The 11,529-nt window shown below is 32.1% G+C and overlaps 1 protein-coding gene across 1 annotated transcript; it reads left to right on the forward strand.

The window, feature by feature from the left end:
• Positions 1 to 1,327: 1,327 nt before the first annotated feature.
• Positions 1,328 to 3,039, forward strand: LOC149203076 (protein TIFY 10a-like). The gene is made up of 6 exons (XM_089400098.1): positions 1,328 to 1,545; positions 1,691 to 1,937; positions 2,051 to 2,150; positions 2,283 to 2,439; positions 2,558 to 2,615; positions 2,714 to 3,039. The coding sequence occupies exons 1-6, from the start codon at positions 1,416 to 1,418 to the stop codon at positions 2,817 to 2,819; spliced, it is 798 nt and encodes a 265-aa protein (XP_089256224.1). The 5' UTR covers positions 1,328 to 1,415; the 3' UTR covers positions 2,820 to 3,039.
• The last annotated feature ends 8,490 nt before the right edge of the window (positions 3,040 to 11,529 follow it).

The raw sequence follows: 11,529 nt of genomic DNA on the forward strand, positions 1-11,529 counted from the left end.
ATACCCTTAAAAAAAAAGAATTGTAAAAATAAAGAATGTAAAACCATTTCATCATAACAAAGTTATAGATTTTATAAATAAAATAAAGTTTTATAAATAAAATATTTTCTTCATTATTGAGATGAGAGGCTCATTCTACAGCCCAGTGTAACGTGTAATGGCTCTCTATCCATCATCAAAATTGAATTGAAATTTTGCTCATGTCCACCAAAATAAAAATTATGAAAAATCTAAAAAAAAGCCTATACAAAACATTTAAATAATGTTGGCTCATAAAACAATTTACGCGTGATGAAATTAGATCCCCTCTGTTCATGTTAGATCCATATTTAAAATAGATCTTACTCATTAATAGAATCTCACATTTTATTGTATTGATTTAATATTATTACATAAATATGCATTTTTCCCTTTTTATTATATATTTAATAAGATTATTTATTTTTGTCTCGCTCACATGAAAATAGATGTACGGTTTAGATCATAAGATGGAGAAATATTTTGATTAGATTGTATATGACGTAGTTTTTATCGTCTTCTCTCCTTGCGAGAAAGGATTTACGGACAAGAACACTCCATTTTTTTGTTTTTCTCAACTTGTAAAGATTTAAAGTATTTTCATAAAATGAAATCCATTTTCGAATCTAATAATACATGCATAGCTATCAAAACCAAACAAAATGAAGAAGAAACACTTGTGGTAGTGAGAAAATGAGATCGTGAGAGATACAAACCCTTGAACTTCAACTTTCTTCATGTCAGAAGGGGTCACTAGGCTTTGCAAATGCCTCCATAGCATTAAAAAGAATACGTCACAGGAGTTATCATCGAGTTCTGATCATGGTCACGGTCGTCATTACTCCCATTGGAATTTGATTTTATTTTTACATGTGGCCAAACACTTTACCATCAAACTCAAACTTCCACCACTTCACGTTTACACAGAAAAACTACGGAAATGCAAGCCACAATTGACTTCATGCTTTTCCCGTGACGGTATTCATTCCGCCAAAACCGTGGAAAATCTGGGGAATAAGCAAGTCAGGAAGTGGTTCGAGAAAATGACTCATGGTTTTCTTCAACAGAGAAACAGCACGTGGATCATATGTTAAATGGCTAGACAATTATATCATCACTATTTCCATCTATCTGACGGAAATTACAATTCATTTCCGTGAAGGAGTATTGTTTCCACATGTGCGTTTATCATGCCCCTGGAATAATTTTGGAAAATGATAAGCCCACATCCCGATAACCGAATACACCGCTTTTAGCTCTTCTATTCAACAAATCATTTATTTATTTATTTATCTCTTTATTGATCTCCAAAACCAGGAGCGATTCGTGAAAGGGGTACATCGCATTGGAAATTTTCGGTGATCATCAGAAGTTCGGAACAATTGAGTTTGCTAGCTATGTCGCCAGGTGCATCTGTGGCTTTCCAGTATCTACGCGTTCGGAACCCCTGCGAAGCAAACGGAACGGTCATGAAGGACAGTAATATTTTGGAATTCGGTCCTGGAAAACACCAAGCCAAGCAAAGATGTATGCTTTCTTTTGCAAACACCTTCAGTCTTTCCTGCCGCTATGTTGTCAGATCGATTAATGAAATATGCATAATTTGTCTTCCATTCGCGTTTTGACAGAATGTTTTACCTGATTTTGTGTCTGCTTTTCATGGATGCGGCAGTGATGCAAGATCTGTCGCGGATAAAACCGCAGATGATGCTAAAGTTGCTTTCCTCGAAGAAGCTGTCAGAGGACAAGAAAGTTGATTTCGCTCAGACCAAGGGCTTCCACACACAATCTGAGGCTTTTCGTAACGCGGAAATGATGGAATTGTTTCCTTTAGGCACCGGTTTCGGTTCAAACCCTAGAGTTACAGAAATAAATATAACCTTGCCGTCGGAAATTGGCCTGACTAATCCGAATCCCAGGTATTTTCATGTCCAGATATTTGCCGTTTGAATTATTTTTAAGGGAATTATTTCAATTGAAAGCGATTTACGAGTTGAGATGGCTAACTCTATGTTTTTGGCACTGTTATCAGCCACTGCGTTCTCGCAGAAACGCGGCAGAAACTATCCACAGCTCAAGTCACTATTTTTTACAAGGGAGCGGTGAACGTTTACGATATGCCTGCTGAGAAGGTCTTATTTTGATCCCAGCAACACATATAATGCATGAAGAAAAATAGTGTAATTTTTTACAAAACCACTTGAATCGTTCATTTTTTTCGTTTATTTTATTTTTGACGGAGTATTTTGCCATTTTCTTGGCAGGTTCAAGACATTGTGAAGCTTGCCAGCGCCAATTGCTCGAGCGACAGAACAACATCTAGAATTACCACCGCTAAAATCGAACAAATATCACAACAACAGCCATCCAACCCTGCAGTAAACGTTGCCAATCAAAATCAACTTCAAAGACTGGCAGTAGGTAAGACGCGTATCGCACATATTTTATATTGAATATGTGCTGGATAGAGGGTGAAAGTATAGAAAAATGTTTTCAAGGTAGAAAATTGTGTTAACATGGTTTCTTGTTCTGTATGCAGATATGGAAATAGCGAAGAAACTAGCTTTGAAACGCTTCCTCCAAAAGCGAAAGGAGAGGTAATCAAACTCTACATCTTCTATAATATTTTCTCTGTATAAATTGAGATGATTGAATCGGCAAATGTGTATTAATGCGATGTTTTTTTGGAGTGCAGATTCAACAGCGTTGCTCCTTACACCAGCGTGGAGAGGGCAACATTGCCTTGGAAAGTAGGAAAGGATTCAGATGACCAGATCATACTGTCGTTGGGTTGTGTATGACAACAATTGTAAAATGTTGGGGAATGCCACTGACTTTTAATTGCATCACGCAGCATGTTTTACCCTTAACCGATCTGTTTTTTAATCAAATTTTTAGATCGAGGGAACCAACGCGTTTTCTGTATTTCTCCACTGTGAGTACACGGTGGCAGGCAAAACTGATGGCCCGGATAAGAAAGTGGCACTCGAAACGGCAATGTAGCATGAAAGTGCAGAGGAATTTCTTAATCCCGCAGTATTCAATCTTGAAACATTCAGATTAACATTAATGTTGTAACATTTTTTTTAAGTATATTATAGATTTTTGTAATATATCTTATTTGTGTGGATGTTTGTTTATTTCCTCAAAAAAAAAAATGAATTTAATTATTAAATAATTTTTAGAATAATTATAAATTAAATTAAATTATAGATATTTAATTTTTTAATAATATTTTAAAATATTCTTAATAATATTTATAAATAAATTAAATGTTTGAATTTACCATTTTTAATAAATTGTTTAACTAAAAATGATATTATATAAAAAAAGTTTTATATAAATCATGATATTAGTTTATGGTTTTGTAATAAAATAAGTTTATAAATTAACAATCTCAATATGAATTTCTATAATTAAATAAATTTTTATAATTAAATAATTTGTTATATATTTATATATTTAATTTATATATTATTTTTTATATTATGGAGTAATTATTTTAATATTTGTATTAGACTAATGAAATATTCTCATTTAGAATTTTCAAGATTGTTAAAAGAAATATTTAATGAGTTGTTAGTGGAACCATTTTTTATTTATGGATATTTCTTTTAAGTCATTTATCTTTTTAGTTTTGTGTTTGGGAAATATTATTAAATTATAAAATATTTTAAAATCTATTTTTTTTTATAGTTAGGCTAACAATTTTTGTGGAAGTAAATTTAGTAATAAAATGATTTAGTCACTAAAGCTTTCTTTCACGATTTATTGTTTCAAAATTTATTTGATCATAACATTTTAATGAGATTATATTTATTAAATTTATTAAGGGTTATATTTAATTAATTAATACAATCTTTTCTACAATTTATTTAACTTAATTTACAATATATCAAAACACAAATACATTTAGAGACTAACAATATTTAGGTGCCTAATAATTTTTAGCATTTTCCATTTATAACTTTTATTCATGGAAAAACCACGAACATTTGTTCCTCACAAACTCATAGTCCACCTCTCTCATATTTCAAACTTTGAATAGAGACTTAACTTAAATTAGTTTGGACTTTGAATAGGGACCCAAACCTTATATTAGGATAGATAGATGGACATTAAATGGTAATTAATCCAAAATCTTTAGTTTAGATCTTGCTTAAAAATTCAACCGATGTCATTAAATATTTTTTCGGAAAGTAAAATTTAAATTAATTTTAAAAAAAAAACATCATAGCAAGTTTTGGTTTGCCATAGTTTACCTTGGTTTAGCAATAAGAAAACCAAAAAAATAGAAAAACCATAATTATTTTAGCATCCAAACATAGTGTCTTTGACAATTCAACAACAATGCAAAAAGACTATACTAAGGACCTAAACACCAAAGTTTATTAACTATCTAACAAAAAGAACCTGACAAAGAAAACTAAAAACCAAATATCAAAAACCTTCTTTTAGATAAGTCAAACATCATGAGACATTGGATTCCACAGTAAAGCGAAACTTGGGTATCAAAGCATTTTTTCTCTTTGCATTCACAATTTGCTTCTTATCATTAGTTAAGATTTATGTGGCACAGTAGAAGACGAATAACTCCCTTTAAAGCAATAGACAATTAGTTTGAATTCACCCTCCATCTTGATGATGATCAAAATCAAACTACTAAATGCACTTTATCGCAATATAGATTTCAAACACTACAAATGTTTATACAAATGACCATTCTAACCAAATACATCTTATTTATATTTCAAAAAAGGTGAAGCTTTACGTGGAATCTAAGTCAAATTTATGCATTCAATTCAACGCGTACGTGGACACATGGGACATGTCAAAGGCTATTAGATATAAAAAAATTGTATTTGTAAGATGTGAAAATAAAAAAATAATAGAAATACGGTATAATAATAATAATTAAAAAAAGAATTGGCTTATATATTTTGAAATTGGAAAAAAAACTCTAGATTGAATAATTAAAAAAAAATTGGCATATATATTTTGAAATTGGAAGAAAGACTCTAGATTGAATGGTGGGCATGTGTTCAATTGTTGTCATCTCTTTTAATCCACATTGTCTAATTTTAAACTCACAAGAGGATTAAAACTACTCCAAATGTACCACCACCACTTTGCCATCGGAATATTAGGTTGTGATAGTAAATGAGATTGATTATGATCGAATGTAGATGTTTTTCATTGCCACGGGGATGGCCAAGCATAGGATTTCTCCAACCAAATTCTATATCACCACGTTTATCTTAATGAATTGAAACTCACCAAAACTTTCTATGCGCAAGTCATGGTAAGTCAATTAAATGGCAAAACTGATTTAGTTGCGCATTTCAGTAGAATAATTTATTGTGTTTGATAACTTATGAGATGTAGATTAGTTGGTTTGAGTGAGATTTAGTCCCCACTAAGTCTAGATTCAAAGTTCATGGGAAGGGGTTGTGGATGGAAGCTACCTTTGGGGAATTAAACTATCCCAAAGAGAGTTAGCATCTCATTGATGGGTAGTTCATTCCTCAATCTAATAAATGGGTTAACCCTAGCATAGGCTAAGCCATATATATATATATATATATATATGTAGCATTCAATGATATGATTTCACACAAATTAGAGTCAAGGGAAACATAAACGCCATTGCCCAAATATAGCAATTCTTTTTAGCGTGAAATTAGTTTGGATAGTTGAAGTTGCGCATTACAAAATTTGTAAATACATTTAAAATGGGATGCAACATAAATGCCATTGCCCAAATATAGCAATTCTTTTTGGCGTGAAATTAGGTTGGATAGTCGAAGTTGCACTACATGCAAGGATTATGGAAACAATTAATTTCAAAGACTTCATTACAAAATTTGTAAATACATTTAAAATGAGATGCAAATTTGCATTTTATGTGCCATAAATATTAAAAGAGATTATAAATGAATGTTGAACAAACTATAAACATTAATTTATTATTAATAGAATATAAATGTCTATTATTACTCTATATATTGATTATTTTAGAAAAAAAAAATTAATATAAATAAATAAAATTAAAATATTCATATTTATTATAAATTTAATTTAATTTAAATAGATAAATATTTTTCATTTACCAAATTTCACTGAATACACCTGAAACGCCTATCTCTATATTATTTATGATATTGCAACAATTTACCGAACTATTATATTAACCCCTTTTTCTTGTTTAATAGGATACCATTTATGGAAAAAGCATAACATCATAAAATTGGAAATTTGATATAAAAGTGGAACCCAAGCAGTCCACGTAACTGTCCAACTGTACGAAAGCCCTACTAGAAATGTACCTGTAATTTTATAATTTGTAGCACTTATATAAATACGTAGAAGTAGAAGGATGATATGACAGCGACATTTTAGATATTTCATTTTTGCTATGCAGCCTTAATCTCAGCCGTAGATGATTGCAAATGCACGGTCTAGTAGAAGAGCCCAATTTTAATTACTATCCCAAGAATATAAAAAAATAGTCAACTTCTAACAATTGTCTTATAGTCTTGTATCCTATGTGCATAAAAAAACACTAAGCACTGTAGTCTTGTGTTCTGTGTGCATAAAAAGTTTCATTGTCATGTAGCCCTGTGCCCTGTGCACATAAAAAGCTTCATTGTCCTGTTGGTCTTTGTGTATACTTCAGGTGAGGAAGGATGGTAATTAAAGAAGAAGGCGGCTGGCAGGGATGGACTCTCAAATACCATAAAATCAAACTAGAAGATCGGTAAATAGCATTTTAGGGGATTGGGTACCTAAGCGAATTAAGTGGCAATTTCATGAGGGGAAATTTAAATGACAGGACCCTGGCTTGAGATGGTAGATGGAGAGGCATGATATCTAAGATGGTCCAACTAACTTCTACCTGAGATCATTAGATGACCATGAGACCTTCGCTAGAGAAATGAAATCCCTTCGCAAGTCAGATGAGCATGCATGACCCTTAGCGATTTGTATGATATGAGATACCTGAGCTGCTGGAATGAACACAATATCTGAGATGGCAAGATCAGCATGCCCTGAAAAATTACCCCACAGCTAGTTTTGGTTGACGGTAAGTAAGAGCTCCGAGGCAAAGCCTCTATGGTCAATTCAATGTTTTAAGTCCACTGAACAACTAGTACGGTTTAGTCAACGATAAGTAGGAGCCCCGAGGGAAATTCAATTAGGTTAATTCATTATCGATCGAATAAACTTTTGAAATTAGATACCGTCGCTATTTGGCGATGGGATGACATGAAATGATCCCTAGCGATTAGATAAGATAAGCCATTGATATCTTCGCTAGAGAAATTTGGATGGATATGATAGCAGAGATGATAAGATTAGACCATAGTGGTATTAGTTGCAAAATTTTGTTGTTAATGGGAGGTACATTTTCCAATTTAACATGTCAACAACTGTTCAACTTTCGTATATGACAATTTTCAGCTTAAAAGCCGTAGTCTAACGAGGTTATATTTTTGTCATTTTGTCTAGAAAATGTTCGAAATATTGGTTGGATTTAAAAAACTTTAGTAGATGATCATTAATTTAAAAGTTGTAGTAAAACAAGGTTATAATTTTGTCAATTTGTTTAGAAAATATTAAAAATATTGGTGGGATTAAATAAATAGTTAATTTTTTTTTGGGGAAATCTAAGTTATTATGTTTAAGTTTCATAATTTTGAGTGTTTAGGTTTTTTTTATAATATTGAATATTTTTCTATTATAGAAAACATTATTCAAATACTCTCAAAATTATATTTCTTAATTTTTTTTAAGAGATAAACAACAACAATTTAAATTATCTTTATCGAATTCAGAATTAAAATATCAAATGGCGTATTGCGACCTTCATCATCAATAAACAGCTTAACACGCTCTTGATTTGCAATTATTATCAAATAAAGAGTTCTCTTGATTTGCAATATATCATTATTATCAAATAAAGAGTTCAATTAAGCAGCCCGCGACACGCTCTGATTTGAACTATATCATTATCATATAAAGCGTTCAATGTGGATGTGTTGCACACTTTATATTGTATGGACACCCCTTGTTATTAATGAAATAATAATGTTAGTTATCAAATATAGCAAAGACACATTTATTTTATAAAGAGAATAACGAAATCATAAAATAAAAAAAGAATTAAACCTACATTTTTATGGGAAGAGTGGTTTTGCATATAAAGATTTATTTTAATTTCAGATTTAATATTAGTTTAGAAAGATCATTTTAATTAGAGATTTAACATGAGTTTAGAGATCAAATTTTCTAAGGTGTAAATTTATTTTAGAGTGTAAAAATAATGTGTAATATTTTATTGTTTAAATTGTATTTTTGAATGTTATAGAGATTATATAATATGTGGATTCAACTATTTTATCTTCACAGATTAAATTGGCTTTTTAGTTATTAAGTATACCTGAGTATTAATTCATATTGAAATATTTTACACATAACTTAAATTGGATATATTTTTTTAACAATTTTTACTATATATAGATATATATGAAATTGATATCATGTGTTAAAATATTTTTGAAAAGTACAAGGTTTAAAAATCTTACTCACATGTATTTTTATTTTATTTTTATTTATAATTGCTTTACAATTTTACTTATAATTATTTATATGAAACAACTAATTAAATATGCATAGCATTTCATGAAACAGCTAATTAAATATGTATAACATTTTTTTTCCTTTTTATTGTAACCGACATTATTTTCTATTTAGAGAATATTTTATTCACCTTCACACTAGGCTGTAGAATAGAATGAGCCTGTTGTTGGAAGTAATTCTTCCATAGAATGAGCCCGTTGTTGGAAGTAATGCTTCCATGTAATGTGTGAGTTGTCATTGTGAGTCCCTACGTCTCAATCTAGAAGTAGTCAGTTCCCTATGCATGAATTGTAATAGCTATCTAGATGGGTCGTTGTGAGTGATCTAGATACTATAAATATATAACCTTTGAGATCAATAAAAAATAAGGTGTTTGATTTGTCTTTTGTGTTTAAACTCTTGCTCTCTTGAGAAGGTTCTAGCATGATTCCTTTACTGGAAGACCAGGAAAATGCGAGAGCTACCAGAATAAGTGATTATATTAGAATAGTATAGATGTGTGTTTGTTTTAGTTTTGTTCCTGTCGAGATTTCTGTGTAGACTTGTTTCTCGTGTAGATCTGGAATCCAAGCAGAATTGTTGGGCGTGATTGTGAGAGGGAACCAGAGTGTGAAATCGTTGTCCCAAAGTGTCTGAACGCTGCAATTTTCTTCATTGCTATTAAAGAAAAAACACGGACAAATTGATTTCTGGGCACTTAAAAGAATGGACGACCTGCCTAAAACCCTTGTTGATATAAAAGGGCCGCAAAATCAATACATGAAGAAGGTGCCAGTATTGTCGGACGTGAATGGACGCGCTGACCTGAATTCTCAGATCTGGGCAGCGACACTTCTGTGTGTGGAGGTCCGCAGCAGCAGTCATTGATTTTGCCCAGAATTCAAGTGTTTTGAAATGGGCGACAAGGGAGACGGCCCCGCGATCGGTATAGATCTCTAACACTCTGTATGCTTGCGTTGGTGTGTGGTAGCATGACAGACGGGAGATCATGGCTAATGACTAAGGGAACATGACCACTCCCTCCTATGTGGGATGTAAATGACAACGCTAGCGGCTAAACTATACAGAATATAAGGTTGGGGAGTTCCCTATTTCTCCATCAACATCGATGGGAATGTCTGAGTCTCACCACTGGGCAGTTCTGATGGTTCAGATGAAATTGATATCATGGGTTTGATTGAATCTCTACGGAGATCGAATATAAAGTTGCCCATGGATACAAAAATTGCAGGAGTGTTTTGACATGGCTATTGCCGCATATGGCTACCAAGTGAGCCTCTAAAGATTCCATTTCATTTGATTTTCTAAATTTTCCTAATTTGGGACTGGTGGGTCCAACTATGGATTAGCCTTCGAAGCATCGCCCTGCAAATGAAGAGATCTACGCATCTGGGAGAAGATATGTTCTAGTGTTAATGATTTCTAGAGTCCTTGTTTGCTACATGAATGAGTGGATTTATGCATGTAGCCTAAGTTTGTGTCCATCCGTTTATATTTCATATTTATTTTGTGTGCAAAAATTATAATATATCAAAGTTAATGAACCTAAAAACACCTTTCAAGTTAATGGTTTGTGATGTTTTTCGGTGCCAAGAGAAAACATCATTGATTTGTTTATGTGACTTTGTTATATGCTGATAGGTCTTGTTGTGCTTTGGGCTTCAAGAGCACCAGTTACAGGATATTTTTGTGAGTATGGAAGTGTGTATGTAAAAAATATCAGTTGTGTGATGTATTGTTGGATAAGCTCAGTACATAGACAACTTAGCTTTATAACTATAAGTATGTATTTCGATGCATACTACTAGGATGGAAGCATGTCCATATAGATATTCAGTATCTAGGCTATTATTAGGGTTATTTCAGAAGCTTTAATTGTACAAAGTTCGTCAATGATGGTTAGGGGAAGTTATGTTTTAAATGGAGATCAAGTGGCAACTCGAAGATGTGGTGGTGAAAAAAGAGCGATGGTTGTGAGATTCCAGAGTGGATGTGATTGCTCATGAAGACCAGTCAGACATATATCATATTATTGTTGTAATATGTGTTTTCCATGTAAGCATTAAGGGAGGGTGTTGGAAGTAGTGCTTCCATGTAATGTGTGAGTTGCCGCTTTGAGTCCCTAGGTGTCAATCGAGAAGTAGTCAATTTCCTATGTGTGAGTTGTAATAGCTATCTAGATGTGTCGTTGTCAGTGATCTAGATACTATAAATATGTAACCCTTGAGATCAATAAAAGATAAGGTGTTTGATTTGTCTTATGTGTACAATCTCTTGCTCTCTTCAAATTTCTAACACTTGCTTGTTCAAACAAATATTAACCTAGATGTAAATTAATATATGATACCTTCTTTCTTGTTTTGCAATTCAACAAAATAATTTATTTATAATAAAATTTTAAATAAATATTTTTTGTTTTTTTTAATTGGGTCAGCAAGAGCTTCTTTCAATATAATTAGATTGAAAATCTCTCTTTGGCATCAAATCCACCTTTTTTTTCCTTTGGGTCCAAGTATTTAGGATGCTTCCCTAAGCCATGCAACTACTGAATAAAGTAGTTGAAACTCACCAAAACTTTACATGGGCAAATCATCGTAAGTCAATTAGACGACAATAACGATTTAGTTATGCATTCTAGTTGAATAATTTATTGTGTTTGATAGCCTATGAGGTGTAGAATAACTGGTTTGAGTGGAATTTACTCCCTACCAAATCTAGGTTCAAAGTTCATGGGAAGGGATTGGGAATGGAAGCTACCTTTGGGGGAATTAAACTATCCCAAAGGGAGTTAGCATCTCATTAATGGGTAGTTCATTCTTCCATCCAATAGATGGGTTGACCCTAGCATAGGCTAAGCCTAATTAACATATA

This window comes from Pinus tabuliformis, chromosome 2_1 (assembly GCF_031772625.1).
Source record: "Pinus tabuliformis cultivar Carrire ecotype Pingquan chromosome 2_1, CPIR1, whole genome shotgun sequence".
In the NCBI taxonomy this organism is placed as follows: Eukaryota; Viridiplantae; Streptophyta; class Pinopsida; order Pinales; family Pinaceae; genus Pinus; species Pinus tabuliformis.

Excerpts from the sequence above, each read along its gene's own strand:
- LOC149203076 (XM_089400098.1), top strand. The coding sequence starts at position 1,416 with ATGTCGCCAGGTGCATCTGTGGCTTTCCAGTATCTACGCGTTCGGAAC. Across the intron at positions 1,546-1,690 it reads ACACCAAGCCAAGCAAAGAT|TGATGCAAGATCTGTCGCGG; the intron begins GTATGCTTTCTT and ends TGGATGCGGCAG. Across the intron at positions 2,440-2,557 it reads ACTTCAAAGACTGGCAGTAG|ATATGGAAATAGCGAAGAAA; the intron begins GTAAGACGCGTA and ends TTCTGTATGCAG.